The 24,476-nt window shown below is 43.6% G+C and overlaps 1 protein-coding gene across 1 annotated transcript in view; it reads right to left on the bottom strand.

Moving 5' to 3' along the window:
- The window catches only part of LOC311060681 (protein sidekick-2-like), a 216,801-nt gene that overhangs the window by 123,771 nt on the left and 68,554 nt on the right, over window positions 1-24,476 (bottom strand). Inside the window, exons 11-15 of the mRNA XM_084078960.1 lie at window positions 21,905-22,081; window positions 17,523-17,659; window positions 11,964-12,111; window positions 6,071-6,211; window positions 1,138-1,319 (exon numbers count right to left, since the gene is read on the bottom strand). Of these exons, the coding sequence (XP_083935086.1) occupies window positions 1,138-1,319; window positions 6,071-6,211; window positions 11,964-12,111; window positions 17,523-17,659; window positions 21,905-22,081 (785 nt within the window). The remainder of the gene's footprint in view (window positions 1-1,137; window positions 1,320-6,070; window positions 6,212-11,963; window positions 12,112-17,522; window positions 17,660-21,904; window positions 22,082-24,476) is intronic.

Below are 24,476 nucleotides of genomic sequence, written 5' to 3'. Positions count from 1 at the left end.
ATAGGTTTTTCAGAAAACTGTTGGGATTTAGGAGTCATGTAAAATCGGCTTCCAGTCTCAAAGGGTTAATGTTTTGGAATAATAACTAAGTAACTCAGAGGTGCCAAATAATTGTCGTGGAGTGAGAGTGCTGTGTAGGGGGGGGGGGGGGGCGTGGGGATGGGGGGGGTGCTTTGAATCTGAGGGCATTCATCAAGGCACATTTTAAACAACTGTGATAAAGCAGTGGGCTGCCCTGGCAACCTGAAATGAATCAGATTGGAACGAAGACGGATGCTCTCTAATGTTCCAAATTCCTATCCGGTTTCTCTCTCCCTGTCTCTCTCTCTCTCTCTCTATTAAACCAAAACTTCAGCAGTTAAGTTTTAGATTGTTCAATCATATCTCCAACAAAACAGCAGCGAGCGATACTTTCACTTTAATGCGTATCGTCACTTGGAAACCTTGTACGAATGTACGTCCAAAAGCGTTACTTTTCAGGGAAATGGAAAAAATGATCATGAATAAAATGATGTTCCAATGGATCCAATGTAGTTATTATTTAGTCGGAAGCTCTTGTTAATATGTTTCATTGGTTAAATATTATTAAAACCTCCCGGCCGGCATACTTAACTACTTTTGACCTGGTCACTGTATTTCGGGCATGTCATTATTTTCTCATAGAGAAAATAGCTGATATACAAGCTCACAAAGCATCGCATCGTGATGGGTTGTGAGCTTATAGATCGGCTATCGTCAATACTCCCATATGACAAAGTATAGGGCAGGGTTACTTGCGGGGTGGGGGTTCCAAAGTTAGTTTGAGTTAAAATGTTCGCTTTAAAACAATATATTCAAAGATTTGCACATATTTTCATGATTTTTCAAAAATAGCAGATCTGCAAGCTCGTAGCGCGGCACTCGGTGCCGCGCTACGAACTTGTAGATCTGCTATTTTTTAATAGCCAAAGTGTAAAATAATGCTTTTTAGCTCAAATCAAAAAATGACACAGATGCAGGTCTGTAACTCTGAGAGAGGACAATTAGAGCCAAATGGACCTTTATGGGTCCATTTGATCCCAACCCTAATGGAGATACAAGGTATTCCTGAAAGCGGGTGGACGATGATGATGATGACGATGATGCGTTCTTCCTCACCTCCCTGCAGGGTCCACTCGGTGACCTTGTGGCTGAAGGCGCCCAGGCCGGCGCCGTTGTACGCCGCCACCTCGATCTCGTAGTTGGTCCAGATGATGAGCTCCTCCAGCAGGAGGTTGGTCACGTCCGGGTTGGAGATGTTCTTGGACTGGTAGTCCACAGGAAGCCCCGTCAGACGGTACCTGAGATAAGGACCAATAAGAATAAGAAGAAAAATCACACCCAGTGTGAAGTGGGCGGTGTGGTCATCACAGTGGTCATCACAGTGATGGAAGCTCACTTTAAAAAAAAGTTTTTTTTTTTAAGTGCATAGTCCTATTTATATGTTATTCATTTCATCATGTGTCTCGCTAGCCAATCACAGTGCTGAATAGAGTCAGCCAATAGAGTCAGCCAATCACAGTACAGCTAGGGGTGTACTAATGCTAGGGGTGTACTAATTATGAGCCAATCACAGTACAGCGAAGGGTGTACTAATGAGGTGTCCCAACCCCATTTATAGGGGCGGCTACACCGCCCAATAATTAGACCAGGGGTCTTCCCCACATTGGGGACCCTACAGAGTTACTAAGGGGGGGTCCAACAATCTTTGTGTGTGTGTTTTTTTTTACACTAACCAATTGAACCTTAGCATCCCTATTCTCAGGAGAACTTTAGCCAAAAATAGCAGATCTACAAGCTCACAACGCCTCGCAGCTTGTAGATCGGCTATTTTCGGTAAAGAGAGGGGAAAAAAAGAGCAGACTAAGTACAGAGTGAAAGGTCAAGAATATTAAGTATTGACAGTTCAACTGGTTGAATGTCAGAAAACACACACGAACATGAATCCAACGTTAACTGATTATAGTGATGATGATGATAGTCTATGAAATCTGTGAAAAGGTTTAATCTGTAACACAATTTTAAATTGAATATATAGTGAGTGGTCCCTGGTTCATCTCTCTCTCAGATACAGGGGGTCCTTGGGCTGAAAAACATTGAAACTATTTTGATCCCATGCATGGGGGTACTTCAGTTTTCAGCTTCACCGAGCTGAGTGCTACCCACAGAGGAGCGCGAGCAGTTACTGTGTGGATTAAGTGTCTTGCTTAGGGTGGGAATCGAACCTGGGACTTTCTGCTTCCCAGGCTGGCTCTCTACCTATTCAGCTAACACAGTGTTGCTCCTTTTCACTTGTGAGATTGAATAGCCAAAGAGTGTGCTTTTTATTTTCCTGTGGTAGCCATAATATGCCATATTGGATATTAAAGTACTTTTTAAGGTTATTTGGGAAAATGAATCAAAACGATACAGGCTAAAGAATTCAATTGTTACAGTACATCATGTTGACATTTTCCCTTATGACATTTGCTCAGACAGACAGACAGACAGACAGACAGACAGACAGACAGACAGATTCTGCACTTCAGACAATGACCTGCAGTACCCCCGACTCAAAGCAAGGGGGAGACAGTGCACCAGCCAACAGCACTTCCCCACAGCATTGACTAGTTGTCTGTAGGGGAAGAAGCATGGCGTTTCATTTAAAGGCCTCTCTCTAATGAATGAATAACAAGCCCAAGAGAAAAGCCAAACTAATGACGTGTTTGCAGCACTTTGCAGTCAATCCGCTGCTCTCACCGCCGCCCAGCGCTGACAGGGTTAAAATGGCCCCTTGTTAAGTCGACTTACGTCCTGTCAATCACTGATCTGCGGTACGTGATTTGAAGATGCAGCGCCTTAATTAACTGTTCATGTTCTGTGCTCCATGCCTACATGTATGAGCTGGCTTTGCATACAGGACTTTGTGTCAATCTTATTTACTGTATGTGGGAGTAATAGGGAATCCAACAATAGTACGTACGCAGTGCACGCAGAAACAACATAAACGGTACCAACTGGAACAGAAACTGGTTCTTCAGAGTGATGCCATAGATCATACATGGGCAACTGGCGGCCCGGGGGCCACATGCGGCCCCCACCTTCACGTACTGGGGCCCACAGGTTAATATGGGAATACTGACACATTATTGATTTCAGCTGTTACAATTGCAAACATAATAGTAGCTTAATGACTAGTATTACAATTTTATTGTATTTTTTATGTCCAATGTATTTGTATTTAAGTTCATAAAGTTAACAACATAAGTATAACTAAATGCATTTGAAATTAAATAAAAATGCAAAATAGCAGATCTTCAAGCTCAAAACGCGCCGCACTGCGATGCGTTTTGAGCTTGTAGATCTGCTATTTTTGCTACTTTTGTGTGACATAGAATGGACAGTATATGCAATGTGGCCCTCTGGAGTGAGTGTGGAAACATAGTGGGCCTCTCCATGATCAAAGTTGCATCACCCCTGCCATAGATTATACAGTAGAAGAGCATTGTTTTTGTTTCCAGAAAGAACATTTCAGACCGAGAACCATTGTTTTACTTAACCACTCCAAACCCTATAATATACTCTCCAAGGGCTCTGTACTTGGTCCCCCCCAATGTAAAAATATTTAAAAAATATATTTTGAATTGTGAATTGAAATGATGAACAGATGACAGCTTCCCGTCTCGGCTTTTTCGGGATGTGTAGTTCCAGACTCTATATGCTGAATGCGGAGATTGTGGAATAGTTGTAAAATAGTTAAAATAGCCGATCTACAAGCTCGTACTGTAGCTCTGCTATTCTCAAAACATTAAAAAGTTGAGATATGGAGAAGATCAGGGACGTGCTAAAGCACCTGCCCTTTGCCCTCTTGACCAGAAGTGCCCCTTTTTCTTTTCTTTTTTTTTTTCAGTTTACAGCAGGGGTCTTCAACAGGGGGTCCGGGACCCCTAGGGGGTCCTCAGAGTTACTACAGGGGGTCCGCCAAATCTTTATGTGATATGATTTTTCTTTTTACCATAATCACTCGAAACCTAGCATCCCTTTTCTGAGGAGAACTTTAGCCAAAAATAGCAGATCTACAAGCTCACAACGCCTCGCACTGCGAGGCGTTGTGGGCTTGTAGATCGGCTATTTTTGGCAAAGAAGTATAGGTGTAGAGGGAAAAAAGAGCAGACCAAGTAAACAAAAAAAAAGCATAATTTACTTGAGCACCTGGCCCTCAAAATGTCTGTGCACGCCACTGCTCAATACTCTCGTGCAACTTTCTTGTATGAAAAAAAAAGCATTAAAAAGTTGAGATACGGAGAAGATACAAGGTTTCTGCCCGACCACGATATCTCTCTATGCTTCTGATGAGAAGTCTTGGAAAGACGTGTTATTATAGAAGCATTCGTGTTCTTGCCACATTCTTGCCTTTTTCTTAATACTTATTTTTATTTTTATCTTTTCTTCCCTTCCTTGCACCTCATGTGCAGCTCGTTTCTTTCACTTCACACTGTGTGTGGGGGGGGGGGGGCTGTCAGTACACCAGCAGTGTGACTGCCTGCAGACATGCTACTGGCTGTATTGTTGGCATGTGACAAATACAACATCTTAAAAACTCACTGGTGGGAAAGTAACTAGAACATTTACTCCTCAAGTAGAGTATTTCCAATTTTCAATACTTTTACTTCTACTCCGCTACATCTCAGAGGCAAATATTGAATAGCCGATCTACAAGCTCACAACACGTCACATCGCAACGCGTTGTGAGTTTGTAGATCTGCTATATTTCAAAATACCTGTATACGTTTTGAAAACGTAATGAGTACTTTGACTTTTGGTACTTTACTGTAAGTATTATTTTGATGCCAATACTTTAGTTTGTGCTTTTACTCAAGTACATTTTTTCTACAATGTGGTATTGATACTTTTACTTAAGTAAAAACATAACTGAGTACTTCTTCCACCACCGACAAATACACATCTTAAACTTGAGCTCCTCTCCGTCTCTGCTGTCTGGTGGAACTACACCACACAGCTCACTGTGTTTGTTCACAGATCCATGGAACAGCTGGGTGTTTGCTGCCGGTCAACACTTCTCCCCAACAGTCCTCCCCTTCACTTGGCTGACTAAAGCCTACTTATAGTACAGTGAGTAAGTATGTAGCCTTGGGAACCAACAGTTACTGAGCCAGAGCCATGTGGCCCACAGGTCCGGTCACCCTGTCTCCTGTCTCTGTTGCGTGAGGCGAGTTTATGTACAAGTACACCCCCTGGACATGACGCTAGTGTGTCACATTTCTTTCTTTTGTTCTAGTCTTTGGTATGACTCGGCCCGGGGGTTGAACCCCCGACCTCCCCATCTCAGGGCGGACAGCTCTAAACCACAATAGAGTGTATGCACATGCTTCACTTTTCCAACGGGACACTAGACTGAGTGGCAAAACATTGAGCAGCATGGAGCGTTGGACTTTGGAAGCGCTCATTGGAAATCACTCAAAGGTGCTGCGTATCACCTGTTTCTAAATTGCACATAATGGAGGAGGCAGCAGGACGAAAACGAGCGCTTCCAAACTCTGACAACAAATAATCACCTGCACGGAATTTATTGACAGAAAGTAGCTCATAACATGCCTTCGGTTAAGTTTTATTAAACGAAAACCTTGCAGATAGAAAGAGGATTATTCAAGCTTTCCGTACAGCTGCCATGTTGGTGAGTTTAATGTCGTTTAATACAATCAGATAGGACTTTTCTGTTTGGATGTATGGGCTGTCAAGGCCAGAAAGTTGTTTTTTTGCCACTCAGTAGGCATTCCCGCATTACCTCCGGGTACGATGATGTCACACACATAGCCTCTATACCACTGAGCTGGTATAAGGCCCATTTATACTTGAAGATAAAGTATAAATGGGCCTTATACCAGCAAAAGTAGCAGATCTACCAGCTCGAAAGGCGTCGCGGCGGATCTGCTACTTTTGATGCTTTCGTGTGACGCTGTAGTATGATCAAGTAGGACGCTAATTTACGAAAAAAAGACACAAAAAGTTAAACTATGGAGATAACAGTTTTTTTTGCAGGTGGTCTTCTTACCGGACGCTGTAGCCCCTGAGCACGCCGTTCTGGTGGCTCTCTGGCGGAGGCTGCCACTGGATCATGATGGACTGGTTGGTCCGACCGCTGGCGATCACGTTCTGAGGGGGGGCGCTGGGGGGCTCCTCTGGCAGAGACACACTGCGTAACACACACACACACACACACACACACACACACACACACACACACGCACACACACACACACACACACACAGGTTTGTATTACTACTGTATACTTGTGAGGACATAAACCTTTAACTACGGTATGTTATGGTGCGTAACACCAGCGCGCAACTAACCATGAACTCACACATAACTGCAACCCCTACATTTACCTTCTAAATGGCTCATTCTAAACCTAATCCCCAAGCTGAATCTTTTCCTAATTGTAGGTCTAACTCCCCACATCATTATATAACCATAAAACCATCATTTCTCTTATGAGGCCCGTTTAGTAATACAAGTACGCACACACACACGCACGCACACACACACACACACACACACACACACACACACACACACACACACACACACACACACACACACACACACACACACACACACACACACACACACACACACACACACACACACACACACACACACACACACACACACACACAGTAATTAGTGGATGAGAGACAGATGTCAGACACAAAAGGAGGGACGGACAATCTGAACATGTATTTGTCATCAGGCGTGATACATGTCAAGCCGGATGACAAATGTCACGCTGACAAAATGTCATCCGGCGAAATGGAGTTCTGACATCACAGGTCACTGTGTGAGTCCAATGAACACTGAGGTGTTTTAGAGGAGGTCTAAAGGAGGAGAAGAGAAGGAGAAGGAGGAGGAGGAACACCTCGAAACTGTGATTCCACACAGCAGGTCTCTGATGAGGCACTGCCACTTCACTGGTGACCAGTGGTGGGGAGTAACTAAGTACATTTACTCAAGTACTGTACTTAACACATCGGGTGCCAAACACGGTCTGAACCGTGTGTTTACATAGTGGCGGTTCCGCCGCTTCGGTGCCGAACACGGTCTGAACCGTGAGTTTAGTCTTTTTGTTTTTTTCGTTTTTCTCCGCGCGGGCGGGGCTAGAGCAGCTCTGGGAGCACCCATTGTAATCCTGCGAAGGAAGTGCCAGATCGCTCACCGGAAACATTTTTTTTTTTCCCATCCGCTTCCTGTCTATTTCCTACTTTGAAACGCCTATATCTCCGAATCTGTTTCCTGTGGGGAAAACCGGTCATGCGCGATGCGCGATCCCCCCCCCGTTGTAACCCGCCAGGGTAATGTTATGGTTCCAGGCTGTAGCCAGGCTCATGGGACAACATGAATCGATGCTTTTTTTTGCGTGGATTTGCTCGTCGCGCACGCGGAAGCGTTAAACAGCAAAGCGCAGTCAATGGGGAGAATGCTGGCACCCACGGTAAGTTGTTATGAAAAAATGCTGCCGTTAAGTACCATTTTGAGGTATTTTCACTGTACTTTTTTATTGTACTTTTTACTCCACTACAATTATTTGAAAACTTTAGTTACTAGTAACTTTGTAGATTTTGATTATTATTACAAAACATACATTACCCATTCAGCCCTATATACATTTCGGCCATTTGAAAATAGCCGATCTACCAGCTCACAATGTGTTGCGATGCGACGCATTGTAGATCTGCTATTTTCTTGTGAAATGGGACATTCTGCACAATGGGTACTTTTACTTTTGGTACTCTAAGTATATTTTGATTCCAAAACATTTGTACTTTTACTCAAGTCTATTTTGAGTCTTTAAATGCTATTATTTTCCAATATTGCTCCATTTCACCGCAGTCTGTCCTCTGGGACTAAAGCTAAGACCGTGACTGACAAAAAAAGGCAGTGGACACCAAAATCAATCCAGACACATAAACTCCCTATTGTTATCCTCACACACACACACACACACACACACACACACACACACACACACACACACACACACACACACACACACACACACACACACACACACACACACACACACACACACACACACACACACACACACACACACACACACACACACACACACACACACACACACACACACACACACACACACACACACACCCAACCAACCAACCAACCAACCAACCAACCAACCAACCAACCAACCAACCAACCAACCAACCCAGGAGTGGGGACGTGTGTGAGCTATATGGTCCCGAGATGGATGGCTGAGATTTTAGGTTTGAGTGGCGGCATAAAAGCGCTTGGTGCCGGGACCCCCTGTACGTGTGGGTGGGAAACCCCTGTGCAAGCCCCCCCCACACTATTCACTATTACAAACTATTCACGATTACAAACTACTCACTATCACAAACTTTTCACTATTACAAACTACCATATTGACTACCGGTATTCACTATTATAAACAGGGACGTGCACAGATAGACTCTAGGTGGTGCTAGAGCACCTGCCCTTTGCCCTCTTGACCAGAAGTGCCCTTTTGAAAAAAAAGGGGGAAAAAAAGTTTTGTTTTTTTCAGTTTACAGCAGGGGTCTTCAACAGGGGGTCCGGGACCCCTAGGGGGTTCTCAGAGTTACTACAGGGGGTCCGCCAAATCTTTATGTGATATGATTTTTCTTTTTTACCATAACCACTCGAAACCTAGCATCCCTTTTCTGAGGAGAACTTTAGCCAAAAGAGTAGAGGGAAAAAAGAGCAGACCAAGTAAACAAAAAAAGTATAATTTACTTGAGCACCTGCCCCTCAAAATGTCTGTGCACGCCACTGATTATAAACTACCATATTCACCATTACAAACTATTCATACAAGCTATTCACTAAACTATTCACTATTACAAGCTACTGTATTCACCATTACAAATGTCTCACTAATACAGACTACTGCGCCAGACACACCCCTGTTTGTTTGATCATCATCATGCTAGTCTTTCATCGTTCTGCGTTTAAGCGTGATAGACTGCATGATGAAATAACGGCGTGGCGTGTGTGAGCCGACACTGACGTATAGAATACAAGCTGCCTGCGCTGTCAGGGAACGAACGCTCCCTCGGAGCCTCTCCGTTCAGCGACATTTCAAGCTCAATTAGAGGAGAGACGCAACGTCTTATTGTGGTTTCCGAGGCTAAAAAAAAACAGGCTTTTAACCAATTTAGACCGGGAAAGAATCTGTGTTATTTTTAGATGTCTTTTGGCTGTTCAAAAATAGCAGATCTACAAGCTCATAGCGCGGCACTTGACGAGCTTGTAGATCTGCTATTTTTGAAAAATAGGGAAACATTTGTAACACAAATTTTTGCTCATTCTACAAATGTCTTCTAAATCCTAACAGTTTTCTGAAAAACGTATGTTGCTATATATATCAGTGGTTCTCAAACTTTTTCATGTCAAGGACCCCAAAATTATATATAATTATAAAATATTTTGTGAACCCCACCAAAAGCTAAGATCAAATGAAATATTTGCACACATTTTCAAAAATAGCAGATCTACAAGTTCATAGTACAGCACTTGGTGCCACGCTATGAGCTTGTAGATCTGCCATTTTCTTTATATTCAAAGAAATCTAAAATGACAAGAGATGCGTTCCCGGTTTTAATGGTTTAAAAGCCCCCTGGAATAATAGACAATGATAGACATCTAACCCAGCCAAGTGGAACAGAAACCCACTCTGTTGGTTTAAATGGCTTTGGTTAAGTGGTTAAGTGGAGTGGATAAGCCTGGTGTTAATGTTGATAAGGAGTGATGTGATAGGATGATAGCATATTTATTAGGAACATTGGAGTTACTTAGGTCAGTGGTTCCCAACCCGTGGACCAGGGCTCCACTGGTGGGCCGCGATGATATTGCAAGTGGGGACCCCGAATAATTAGCAAAACACTAAGACACAGATCTACTGTACAAGCTCCCGGCAAGTCGCATCGCGACGCGTTGTGAGCTTGTAGATCTGCTATTTTCAAAAGATTTTTTAAGCATTTTGAAAACTTGTGAAAATGGGACATTCTGCATAATGAATACTTTTTACTTTTGGTAATTTAAGTATATTTTTATTGTCATTTTACTCAAGTGCATTTTGAATAACAGCCTTTTACTTGTAACTGAGTATTTCTCGATTATGGTATTGATACTTTTACTAATAATAACGACGATATAAGTTGGATGCTCAAACTATAATAATAAGATAGCAAAACCCCTCAGTGTTCATGTACCCATTTGTAACTCCCCAGTGTGTCTGTACACATGTAAACAAATGGAACAGCAAGGGTCCGTTGGGTTACATTTGTACACTTTCAGTTAATGTATCACTTATGTATATGAGTATGAATACACCCCATTGCTGTCCACAAGAGAGAAGACAGTTTTTCTACATTTGCTGCTATATATAGCCTAACTATATCCTGCTAAGTGCTGTCTCTACCTGCACAACACGACTGTAATGCTATACTACCTGCTGCTAGTACCCTGAGAGAGAGAGAGAGAGAGAGAGAGAGAGAGAGAGAGGTACATGCTGCTAAGTGTTCTCACACAAATTCTCATTTCTATTTCGACTTGTCTTGTTGTCTGACTCTCTTTCCTTTGTTCTTTCTCTATTCTATTATTTTTTGAAAACTGCAAAATGGTTGGGAAGAAATCCCCACACTCTTTTTTGGGCGGTGCAACCACCCCTATATGTGAGGTTTGGACATCGACGTTCGCTGCACTGTGATTGGCCACCATTGTATCCCCCCCACCCATTGTATCCCCCCAACCCTGTGCTGTGATTGGCCACAATTGTACCCCCCTAACCCTGCACCGTGATTGGCCACCATTGTACACTGGTTGACTCTATTCAGGACTGTGATTGGCTAGTGAAACACATGACACATGTGCATAGCCCTATAAATAGGACTATGCACTTAAAAAAAAACACATTTATGTTTTTTTTTAAGTGAATCACACATAAAGAGTGTTTCAATAAATGTATTTATTTTTTGTACATGATTGGTTGACTCCATTCACACCCTTAGCCCAGTATTGTGATTAGCTAGCAAGACACATGATGAAATTAATAATTATAAATAGCACCACACACTTCAGAAATATTACTTTTCTTTAAGTCAACTTCCATCACTGTGATGACCACTGTGACCACACCGCCCACTTCACACTGGGTGTGAGTTGTATTACACCTGTAGCCTATAGCCTTGCGATGTGAAAATAACGTTGAAGTTGAAATTGAAATGAACACTCAGAATTATGGTTCTTCTACTGTTTACCATGTTCCTCCTTTTGTACTTTTTGTACATCACTGTGTTTCCTGTAGTGTTTTGTTTTTGTTTTTGAGATATTTTTGGGTCTTTTCTGCCTTAAATGATAGTATACAGTGTAGAGCATTGGTTCTCAAAGTGGGGTCCGGGGACCCCCAGGGGTACTTGAGGGGGTTCCAGGGGGTTCCCAGCTAAATGATGGATAGGAACCAAATGGACCCTTATGGGTCTGTAACTCTGAGAGTGTACAAATGGAACCAAATGGACCCTAACGGGTCCATTTGGTTCCATTTGTACACACTCAGAGTTAAGTTAACATTGATTTTACAATCTAAATTGCGTGATAAAGTGATAGAAATGCCATTAAATGGGGATCCGTAGCCTAATGCATGTCAAACTGGGGGTCCTTAAAATTAAAATGGTTGAGAATCACTGCTAGAGCCGTAAAAATCTTCTCTTATGGGGGTCCCTGGCTTATCTTTTCAAATGGGGGTCCGCGGGCTAATAAGTGTCCATTTGGGGGTCCTTGACATGAAAAAGTTTGAGAACCACTGGTGTAGAGAGACCTATAGCCTACAGTATATGCCTACAGTATATGCGCCTAAAGAGTCAGAACCCAGTGAGTGTCTCACCGGTCGGTCTCCTTGCTGAACTGGCCCTTCCCCACGTCGTTGACGGCGCACAGGCGGAACTGGTAGGAGCGGGCGGGGATCAAACCGCTGACCGTCACCGCCGTGGAGTCCGGCTCAATGTTGGCCAACAGGATGGCCCAGGGTGCATCTGCAACACACACATTAGAAAGAAATATTACACCTAAACACGCAGGGCCGTGTACAGATAGACTCTAGGTGGTGCTAGAGCACCTGCCCTTTGCCCTCTTGACCAGAAGGGCCCTTTTGAAAAAAGGGCATAGCAGGGGTTTTCAACAGGGGGTCCGGGACCCCTAGGGGGTCCTCAGAGTTACTACAGGGGGTCCGCCAAATCTTTATGTGATATGATTTTTCTTTTTACCATAACCAGTCGAAACCTAGCATCCCTTTTCTGAGGAGAACTTTAGCCAAAAATAGCCGATCTACAGGCTCACAACGCCTCGCGCTGCGAGGCGTTGTGAGCTTGTAGATCTGCTATTTTTGGCAAAGAGAGGGAAAAAAAGAGCAAACCAAGTAAACAAAAAAAAAGTATGATTTACTTGAGCACCTGCCCCTCAAAATGTCTGTGCACGCCACTGTAAACACATTATGTGAATCAGTGTTGCCAGGCGGGAAATGTTAAATCATATCGTACCAGAGGCTTAAAATTATCGAATTTGAAAGAAAAATGTTGCACACAGCCAAAAAATATATATACATATGCCGCGTGGAAGCAGGCAACTTTCCTGGACCTTACACAAATAAAAGCCTGAAACTGGACTGGAAAGATGCGACCAGTGATTCCAAGTACAGATCTAGGGTCAGATTTACTGGAAAAAAAAAAAACGGGATCCCGAATCAGCAGCCAGGGAATTTAGTAAATTCACACACTTTTTTTGGTGATATGGTGACATTATCGAACGTTTGGAATAATTGATCGTACATCGTACACTGTACGATGTACGATCAATAATTATCGGACATCGGGAAACACTTATTTTCATAGTCTTTATCCCATGATTTTGTAACCCATTTTTTCACCCAGTGCCAATTGCCGATAATAATCCTGGGCGCTACTCTCCCTCTGCCAGCCTAGGGAGAGCCCAGAACTGAGCTCATGCTCCCTTCAATGCATGAGGAGCTAGCAAGCCGTTTCTTATCACCTGACAGGGGGGAGTTTCCCCGGTAGGACGTATAGCGCGTGGAAGGAACACGTTATTCCAACCAGTTCCTTTCCCCTCCATCAGGCGCCCCGGCTGACCAGGGGGAGGCAGTATAGAGACCAGGATTACTGTTTTTTATGAGGGTACCTACCCTAGGGGACACGGGGAGAACATGCAAACTCCACACAGAAAGGCCCTTTCGCCAACCCCCCCTAGGGTATGGGCACTGATAACGCAGAGGAGAGGACACGCTCCCAGCGCCCACAGTGTCCCCGAACATCTGGCAACACTGACGTGATTAGCCTTAGCGCTGACTGGTTAAAGAGAGGCTCGTCTGCGAATCAGAAGGATGCGAAGTCAACCCCCCCCCCCCCGGCTTGCCCAGTATGCATGTCAAAGTGAGCTTAAACCCCAACAGTGTCCTCCCCATCTGAGCACTGTGAGCAGCCATCAGCCTGGGTGAGGCTGTAAAAGCAATTTACCCATCCAAAGCTTGCATGTCCTCTGGAGTTCTGGTCCATATCGTTTGAGACAGACAGGATAAGATGTGTTTTTTAAACATGTTGTGATGAGCATTTATAACATCATTTCATAAACGACTGCCAAATGTTCTCATTGATTTCACGGTATGAATGAATTGCTTTAGAAGAATTAACTGAAACATTTATGTGTTTGATTAGTCAATTTGATCAGTCAACTGAATCCGTAATGTGTTTGTACTCGCTGTACAAACGGACAGGTTTATGAAATCAGTTTTCCTTTCAAGTCGAAGGCATTTCATGCCATCTGGGAAGATTAACCCTTTAAGACCGGGGAAGCATCTGTGTCATTTTTAGATTTCTTTGGCTATTCAAAATTAGCAGATATACAAGCTCATAGCGCGGCACCGAGTGCCGCGCTACCGCTACGAGCTTGTAGATCTGCTATTTATTTATTTGTATTGTGAAAATGTGCGCAAATATTTGAATATTATATACATTTATTTATTTTTTGTAACCCAAATCTTTGCTTCTGGGGGGGGGTCCCTGGAACTAAATATTTTGAGATGGGAGTCCGCGGCCAACTACATATAATTTTGGGGATCCTTGACATGAAAAAGTTTGGAACCACTGACACTATAGCAACATACGTTTTTTTGTTTTGTTAGGATTTAGAAGACATTAGAATCATTAGAAGATTTGCAAAAAATGTCATGTTTTCTCAATAAATAGCAGATCTACAAGCTCATAGCGCGGCACTCGGTGCCGTGCTATGAGCTTGTATATCTGCTATTTTTGAATAGCCAAAGAAACCGTGCGTTCCCGGTCTTAAAGGTTTAAGACAAAAGCAGTTCAACTTGACATTCAACACGCCGGTGGTTTGTTCAAACAATCTCAAAGGTCATGCCGCCAATTTTCTTCTCTCTCCATCCAGCCCTTCAAATACTTTCAGAATGTATTTTTATGAGCTCCTCCGGGGATAAAAAAAAACAACAGCAGAAACAAAAAACCTCAAAAGAACCTCGAGAAAAAAAAAGTTTTTTTTAGTAAACAAACTAGCTCTTGAATTTCTAGTTTTCCCTCACTGCCGCGGTATTGATCCCGACAGCCTGGCTTGAGCCTCTCCAGTCTCACAGCTTTTCCCTTTGCTTTAACCCATTAAGAATGGGAACGCATCATTTTAAGCTCATAGCGCTATGAGCTTGTAGATCTGCTATTTTTGAAAAATTGTGAAAATCTGAGCAAATCTTTGAATATATATATTTTTTTTTAAAGCGAACATTTGTAACTCGAATCTTTGCTTCTGGGGGTCCCTGGAGCTAAATATTTTGAGATGGGGGTCCGTGGCCAAATACATATCATTTTGGGGGCCCCTTGACATGAAAAAGTTTGAGAACCAATGATACGTTAGGATTTTGAAGACATTTGTAGAATGAATCAACAGAAGCAAAGATTTGAGTTCCAAATGTTTGCTTTAAAAAATATATATATTCAAAGATTTACACAAATTTTCAGGATACAAAAAAAAATAGCAGATCTACAAGCTCATGAGCTTGTATATCTGCTATTTTTGAATAGCCCCCAAAAAAATCTTAAAATGACACAGATGCTTTCCCGATCTTAACGGGTTAAATCCAAACTCGACTCAGTATAAATAATGCATCAAGTCTGTGTACGCAGCGCAGACACAGACAGACACATGCATAGTATATCTGAGTATATCTGCACACACAGCTTAGCGGCACAAGGCACAGTACACTACAGCACACAAGGATTACAGCGAGCCGGCCACCCGAAGAAATGGTGCTTCTTCAAGAATCAAGAAAAGGTCTTATTTGTCACTGACTTATACATGTACAAGCACAGGAATGTAGTCGGGACTTGTTCCGCTAAAGACTGACGCAACATCCTAGACATAGCATAACATTTATCTTTTTTATTAATAAAATGTATTTTTGTCCAATCTGTATGGTAGAGTATGTTAACCCATTAAGACCTGGAACTGTGTCATTTTTAGATTTGAGCTAAAAAGCCTTATTTTACACTTTGGGCTATTTTATTTTACACTTTGGGCAAAAATAGCAGATATACAAGCTCATAGCGCGGCACCGAGTGCCGCGCTATGAGCTTGTAGATCTGCTATTTTTGAAAAATCGTGAAAATGTGTGCAAATCTTTGAAATATATATATTTTTAAAGCGAACATTTTTAACTCAAATCTTTGTTTCTGGGGGTCCCTGGAACAAAATATTTTGATGGGGGTCCGCGGCCAAAAACATATCATTTTGGGGGTCGTTGACATGAAAAAGATTGAGCACCACTGATATAGAAACTTGCGTTTTTCAGAAAACTGTTGGGATTTAGGAGACATGTAGAATCGGCTTCAGGTCTCAATGGGTTAATATGATATAACTTATTGGCTGTGGTTGTAGTTAGTCTCCCTGCTCTTCTATTTTAGACACTTAGATCGCGTCAAATGTCACGTCTCACCTAGACACAGGATCTGACGCGAATTTTGACGTGATGGTCAAGATTCAATGTATCCCCTGAGCAAGCAGGCAGGCTTTATTAGTTCAATGGTAAAACATGTGAGAAGTTTAGTTTAGTTGGGGAAAGAATGCAAAAGAAGCTACGTTAGGATACAATGGACCAAATGTAGCTACACACTCCAAACAAAGCCTGATCTTATACCTGCCGCAAAATGGTGCGACAACCATTACAACCAACACCCGTTGTTGTTTTCACGCCCATGTGCCCACGTGTGTAAGTAGCAAAATGCATTGTGCGCCCATCTGTGTGCCCATGTGTGTGTCCATGTGTGTGTGTGTGTGTGTGTGTGTGTGTGTGTGTGTTGGTCTTAAAATGACATGCGCTAATTGTTGGCGCATTGCTATCCCGAGGGAGCAAAAAGCAATCGCGATTTAGACCAACTAAAAAACCTGGTCTAAATCTCAGCAGGGGAGAGAGAGGAGAGAGAGAGAGAGAGAGAGAGAGAGAGAGAGAGAGAGAGAGAGAGAGAGAGAGAGAGAGAGAGAGAGACAGACACACACAGAGAGAGATGTTTACTTCATTGCCGAGTCAGAAAATGTGTTCAAAGACCGATACACTTTGAAACATGTTTCAAGGATTTCTCTCGTCTTTGAAAAAGTTTGTGAACCCGTGGCCTTCGATTGTCTCCATCTGTTTCTGTGCAACAGAACTTAGAACTCTAACTCTAATAGTTCTAAGACAGTTTCAGGTCATCCATATCCAAGTTGGGGCTTCGATACAGCTATAGGCTATACTGTTTACAGAAGGTTCGATCATCGGTGTGGTCAGTGTGGATGCTCACATCATTACTGTTCAATTTCAAGGTCTCCCTCCTAACTCTGAGAGGGTACCTCTCAGAGTACCAAAGTGACCCGTAAGGGTCTATTTGGTTCCATTTGTACCCTCTCAGAGTTACATACGTGTAAGTGCAGCAGTAGTGGCTCAGAGATTCTACCTGATGACCAAAAGCGTATTAATATCTCCCTATGGACAAGGGAGAATTCCCCTTTAGGCTAGCTGTTTCCACGCGGGAGACCCGGGTGGTTCGAATCCTGGGCGTTTACATACTGTAAGGGTACACTTTGGAACCCCCTCAAGGACAGCACATTTGTAGCTTTGTATCTTTGTGGCTGAAGTTGAAACCAGTTCAACTTTGTTGTAGCTTTGTAGCTGGTGTAGCTTTTGCAGCAGCTACAAAAGTTGGATGTATCTTTGTATCTTCATGTCACCGTCTTTCATTGAAAATGAATGGTAGACTGTATATTTCTATCTGCCAGTGTGAACGCAGCATTAAGGAGCAATGACACTGAGGTAGTATGGGTATAGTGTACTGTAGTTCCCTTGCCATGATGTAACTCCACATATGATTCTAATGAGGTGGGGGTGACTTACTGTTCTCAGAGACCTCCAGGATGTAGCGGATCAGGGGGCTGTTGCCGTCGAACGGCTTGGCCCAGGTCAGGTTGATGGCTCTCTTCTCGGACACACTCAGCACCGCCATGGGGTTCTCTGGGGCGTGAGGCAGCTGTCTGCAATGAGAGGGAGTCAGAGTCACTTAAACATGGTGTTCTCTGGGGCGTGGGGCAGCTGTCTGCAATGAGAGGGAGTCAGAGTCACTTAAACATGGGGTTCTCTGGGGCGTGGGGTTAGGTGTCTGCAATGAGAGGGAGTCAGAGTCACTTAAACATGGGGTTCTCTGGGGCGTGGGGCAGCTGTCTGCAATGGAGAGGGAGTCAGAGTCACATAAACATGGGGTTCTCTGGGGCGTGGGGCAGCTGTCTGCAATGAGAGGGAGTCAGAGTCAGGTAAACATGGGGTTCTCTGGGGCGTGGGGTTAGGTGTCTGCATTGGAGAGGGAGTCAGAGTCACTTAAACATGGGGTTCTCTGGGGCGTGGGGTTAGGTGTCTGCAATGGAGAGGGAGTCAGAGTCACTTAAACATGGGGTTCTCTGAGGCGTGGGGTTAGGTGTCTGCAATGGAGAGGGAGTCAGAGTCACTTAAACATGGGGTTCTCTGAGGCGTGGGGTTAGGTGTCTGCAATGGAGAGGGAGTCAGAGTCACTTAAACATGGGGTTCTCTGAGGCGTGGGGTTAGGTGTCTGCTATGGAGAGGGAGTCAGAGTCACATAAACATGGGGTTCTCTGGGGCGTGGGGCAGCTGTCTGCAATGGAGAGGGAGTCAGAGTCACTTAAACATGGGGTTCTCTGGGGCGTGGGGCAGCTGTCTGCAATGGAGAGGGAGTCAGAGTCACTTAAACATGGGGTTCTCTGGGGTGTGGGGCAGCTGTCTGCAATGGAGAGGGAGTCAGAGTCACATAAACATGGGGTTCTCTGGGGCGTGGGGTTAGGTGTCTGCAATGGAGATGGGTGGAGAAGAGGTCATAGTCAGATAAACAGCTAAACTCCATGCCTCTGCATTTGATACATCCCCCCCCTCCCCTCCCCCACTTGGTCATTCATTCTCATATCCGGTGGGGAGAGAATGTTTAGTCCTTGCTTCTGGTCAGAATGCAATACATGCATTTTCCACGGGGAAATGTAGACTGTATGATATGTTTGATATTTATGTTTGATAATATCAAAATTTAACATTGTATACCAAGTATGTTAACCGCATTAACCCAAGGTGTCCCTATTTTGGGCACAGTTTCGAAATAAAGTTTTCACAATTCAAATTATATTTTTTTTATTTAAAGAACTACTAGAAATTGCTTTTTTCTCTATGTGTTGTACAACAGAATATAAAGCTGAAAGATAATTCAGTTTTTTTAAACAAATGGAACCCTGTGTCCCCCAAAGCAAAGCATCCACAGCAGCGAGGGCCGCAGAAGACATGACTCAGCATTTTATGCTCATGTCACCTCACTGTGAGGCCAAGTGGAACCATTTCCCTGAAACAAGGGAGAGTGGAGGGAAGGGGGAAAGGGGGGGGGGGGTGACAGCCGAGAGACAAGACAGGAAGACAGCCGTCTTGTCAAGATGGACAGACAGGAAGTACAGGAAATAGAGACAGGTATCAACCAACGGGGAAATGGATTGACAGCTGCTGATGTGTGTGTGTGTGTGTGTGTCTGTGTCTGTGTCTGTGTCTGTGTCTGTGTGTGTGTGTGTGTGTGTGTGTGTGTGTGTGTGTGTGTGTGTGTGTGTGTGTGTGTGCGCGCGTGTGTGTGCGTGTGCGTGTGTGTGTGTGTGTGCGTGCGTGTGTGTGCGTAAGTGTGTGCGTGTGTGATATACTTGAGAGCCAAATGTCCCCACAAGTATAGTAGAACTCGAGAAACCATCAAAATGGTTGTTTAGAGGTAGGTTTACAGTTATGAAAAGGTTCAGGTTGGGGCTACGGTTAGGATTAGATATTTAGAGGTGATTTATGCTTAGTTTATACTGTTTTATATTGATTTATTTTGTATTAAAAATGGCCCACAATTGTATTCATAAAATCGGCATCCTAAAATGTTGATGTCCTCTCAAGTCTAGTAATACAAACGTGTGTGTGTGTGTGCGCGTGCGTGCGTGCGTGCGTGCGTGCGTGCGTGCCATTAATTCATTGGGCCATAAATTCAGATAAGCAGGTAGACAGACAGACAGATCGATAGATGAACTGTACAGAGATGAACAGATAGACAGTAAACCCCGACCAATAGAGCACGCTGTCAGACAGACAGGCACACACACAGAAAAATGGACAGACACACAGACAGCAGGCCGGGTTACTTCACGTGCTGAGATATAAGCCATTGCCTTTAACATTATTCCACTCCACTTATAATATAAGCAGTTATATATTAACCACGTCATTTCAAACTGAGTGCGTTTCCTTTCCACTTGGCTGGGATAATCTACCATTGTCAATAGGCTCTATGCACAACAGCCATATTGGAAAGAAATTGGGCCTCTTCTTACTTCCTTCACAGGTGTTACCAACGATACAAATGAAGGCTCTGTTCCATTCTGGTCAGGGTGCTGATATTGTGCACGTTGGCTCACTAGAAACACTCCATTTTGGTTCCCAAATGGCCCCTTATGGTGGGTCTATAACTCTGAGAGTGTAGAAATGGAACCAAATGGACCCGTAAGGGTCCATTTGGTTCCAACTCTCAGAGTTATGGGGGTCCTTGAAAATAAGAAAACCACTATGCCACACTAAATGGAACAGAGCCTTAATTAGTATTATTGGTAACACCTGTGAAGGAAGTAAGGAAGGGGCCCAATTCATTCCCAATATGGCTGCTGTGCATAGAGCCTATTCCAGTGCATTATGAGCTTGTAAATTGGCTATTTTTTGCTATCTTCTGGACTCTCCACACACACGCACGCGCGCGCACACACACACACACACACACACACACACACACACACACACACACACACACACACACACACACACACACACACACACACACACACACACACACACACACACACACACACACACACACACACACACACACACACACACACACACACACACACACACACACACACACACACACACACACGCGTGAATAGGTGTGACAGCAGAGTGATGGGGGGGTCAGCACAGCGGGGAGCCATGCACCTTTTCATGCGAGAGAGATAGGTGTGGATGAAAAACACAGCTGGAAGCGGACGGGAGAGGCAGGTGTGAGAGGTGATGTTACGGTACGGGTGGGGGGTGAGGTGTGTGTGTTAGTCACACAGCATGTGTGTGTGTGTATCGTCGCTGTATCTCCATATTCCATCTTTTGATGTTTTTTTTCATGAATTAATGCCCTATGTTATTCTGCTGTCACGCAAAAGAAGCAAAACTAGCCGATCTACAAGCTCTTGAGTCTGTTTTCGCCCATACTGACATGCTGTGGCTTTTAGGAGGTACTGTAGGCCAATATCGTTTCCCTGGGAGCGGGCGCGGGAGCGCTTGTTTTAGGACAGCCCCGATGGAGGCGTGCCGTCTGATGTGGACTTGAGCCACGAGAGGCACTGTCGGAGCGAGCTGGGGCGAGCAAGTTAAGTGTGTTTGAGCAAAACACTGAACCCCTCGCATACCCCTCACATAGTGTATACTGGAAGCAGTATTTTTGGAAAGGGGGGCACAGAGGAGTAGGATTAAACTAATAGTTTACCTACACACATGGTTACACTGTGCGCCCTCTTAGCCCCATTACGAACCTCTCCCTCTGCTATACAGCTCCGAGATGAGGTTCCACAAAGCTGGCTACCGGAATCGGTAGAGCACCGGCAAGAACCGGAAGAACCCCCTACGTCAGGTGCCAGTACTGCTCCCGGTTCGGCTACAATGGAAAAACATGGCCACAGGCTGACTAAGGCTAATAAGCGATTTAAACGGTTGTTTCGCCCCGTTCTAAAAAGTTAGGGTTCCGGAAAATCCTCAAATATGTGTAGAATTAGGGGACTACCTTTTGCTTTTGGATACGATGTGGCGAAAAAGGTAATCCACGGACCCTTTGCCGGTGTTTACCAATTCCGGTAGCCAGCTTTGTGGAACCTCCTCTCGAGCTGTATAGCGGAGGGAGAGGTTCGTAATGGGGCTAGTGTGCCCTATGCTTTGGTGTGACGCTATTGTATGATCAAATAGGGTGTTAAGTCATGAAAAAGAAAAACACAAAAATACTAAATTGGGGAGAAAAATGGGTAAAAAGCAAAAAAAAATAGGTTTCTGCCCGACAGCAACAATATATAAATGTGTGCGAACGAGAAGGAGAGAAAGACTTTGAGCACTAGAGAGAGAGAGAGAGAGAACAAGTAGCAGCAACTGTAGCACCAGGGGGACATATTTACCTGACGCGCAGGTGTGCGCTGCGGGAGTCGTTCCCCCCTACGGAGGTGACGCGGCAGGTGTAGGTTCCTATGTCCCCGGACCAGGTCTGGGAGATGTGCAGGGTGCCGTCAGCGTCCAGACGCATGCGCGGGATGGACTGGGCGTTGATGACCGAGCCCTCCTTCTCCCATATGTGCCTGCGTGGGTTGGGAACACACACACACACACACACACACACACACACACACACACACACACACACACACAATTTACAAGTTAGGCATTTAGCAGACTCTCTCTTACTGCTCTTACTCCAGAGAGATTTACAGTAAGCAAAGTAAACACGAGGTAATACATCAAACGTTGTTTGTTTCTGTTTGTGCACAGTAGAAATATTGGTTCTTTACAGTTTTTTTTTTCTCCCTTCTGATTTTGAACTTGCAGTTCAGAAAGAAAAGCAGGTGCGCTTATTCCTCTGGATGCCTTAGGCAGTGGGTACTCACTCAGCTATACATATAACTTATAACTTACATCAAACACCACGAAGTGGAAAAAGCGGCGCTCCAAAATAAAGAACGCAAGACTGGCTCAGATACAAATTCTCGCTTACGCGTTTTTGTTCCACTTCGGTGGTATTCGTTGTAACTTGCGGTATATTTTGTCCTGCACACCGGCTGCGCCAAGAATGCACATGCATAACATTTTCTTGTGAACTATAGTATACAAACTTTAAATTAACTTGCTGTAAACAGCCAAACTCTACTTCACACACAAGCAAGAACTTGTGAAGCTGTGTTGGAATTTGCATCTCTGTCTTTTCATGTCAGCCATCATCATCCGAACAGGCTCTGCATTGGCAGCCAGATGAGAACAAACTGCTGACGGCTGCGTTTCAGACACCTAGCTATGTGCGTTCACGTGCATCACACAACCTGCCAGCCTCAAACGCATCCCTCACACCCACCAACCGGCCTCTCATCTGGACTGGAATGCCCCGACACCATCCATTAAAAGATGTGAATCACTGGTTTCATTCCAAATTGGCCTGAAAAAACATCTATCAGGAGGAGACCACAAGGGGAGGAAAATGCATATTCCACTGAAGGTGTGAGTGTTTTGTATTTGTTAATCGTTTATGCTATGTTGATGAATTGAATACATAGGACCACATTGGAAACAAGTCCCCAGGACTTTTTTTATGTTATCCTTTTAGCATTAATGTCTTAATGTCCGTTTAGCCTTAATGGCGAAAATATGAGATCTACAAGCTCATAAAAACACGCTGCAACGCAACGCGTTGTGAGTGTTTTTCGGGGGAAATAATTTAGTGTAGAGGGAAATACTAGCATACTTTGTATAGAGCCCTGGGGCACCCCGGCCTAAATATACAGGCTTTAAGTGGCTAAGTACGAGTAAGAAGTACGTAAGCTAAAAGGAATGTAACTTTTAATCCCAAAAAATCATGTCAGACAGAATATATTCTCTCTCTCTCTCTCTCTATATGTTTTATAAAGTTAGTTATTTTAGGTAAAGTACATTTTTCATGAGCCATTTGTCTCAAATCGGAGAGATCCTTTTTTTTACAGCTGAAACTTCATTCACCCGTGGCAGACAAAGGGACGTTTGGGTCGATATGAATCTTCCCTCGCTGCAATAAATTCACACATCACACGTCTGCCTCTGATATGGTTTGTCTGGTGGAAACCTCACATGTCCAACTGATCATCTTCAGGATTCAAAAGCAGTGGTGTAAAGTAACTAAGCGCATTTACTCAACGACTGTACTTTTTTTAGGTATTTTTTTACTTTACTGGTGTATTTCCAATTGTCAATACTTTTACTTCTACTCCACTATATCTCAGAGGAAAATATTGTACTTTTTACTCGACTACAATTATTTGAAAACTTTAGTTACTAGTTACTTTATAGATTTTGATTATTACAAAACATGCAATAACGACTTCAGCCCTATAGGCTATTTGAAAATAGCCACGAAGCGACGCGTTGTGAGCTTGTAGATCTGCTATTTTCAAAGCATATTTATACATTTGGAAACTTGTGAAATGGGACATTCTGCAAAATTAGTTCATAAGTTTAAAGTATATTTTAATGCCAATACCTTTGTACTTTTACTCAAGTAAAATCTTTATTACCGGAATTTTACTTGAAACAGAGTATTTCTATATGGCAGTAATGATACATTTACTTAAGGTGCTTTTTCCACCACTGTTCAAAAAGCATCAAAAGCAGCAGATCTACAAGCTCGAGTCGTGCGGGGGTTTTGAGCTTGTAAATCTGCTACTTTTGATGCTTTTGTGTGACACTGTAGTATGATCAAGTAGGGGCATTAATTAACCCATTAATACCTGAAGCCGATTCTACAAATGTCTTCTAAGTCCCAACAGTATTCTGAAAAAAACGTATGTTTCTATATCAGCGGTTCTCAAACCTTTTCATGTCAAGGACCCCCAAAACAATATGTATTTGGCCGCGGACCCCCATCTCAAAATATTTTGTTCCAGGGACCCCCCAGAAGCAAAGATTTGAGTTAAAAAAATGTTCCCTTTAAAAAACATATATTCAAAGATTTTC

Source organism: Gymnoscopelus microlampas (genome assembly GCF_963454915.1).
Source record: "Gymnoscopelus microlampas genome assembly, chromosome: 14".
In the NCBI taxonomy this organism is placed as follows: Eukaryota; Metazoa; Chordata; class Actinopteri; order Myctophiformes; family Myctophidae; genus Gymnoscopelus; species Gymnoscopelus microlampas.
The sequence above is the reverse complement of the archived record's forward strand: the minus strand, read 5'-3'. Positions and strand labels throughout refer to the sequence as shown.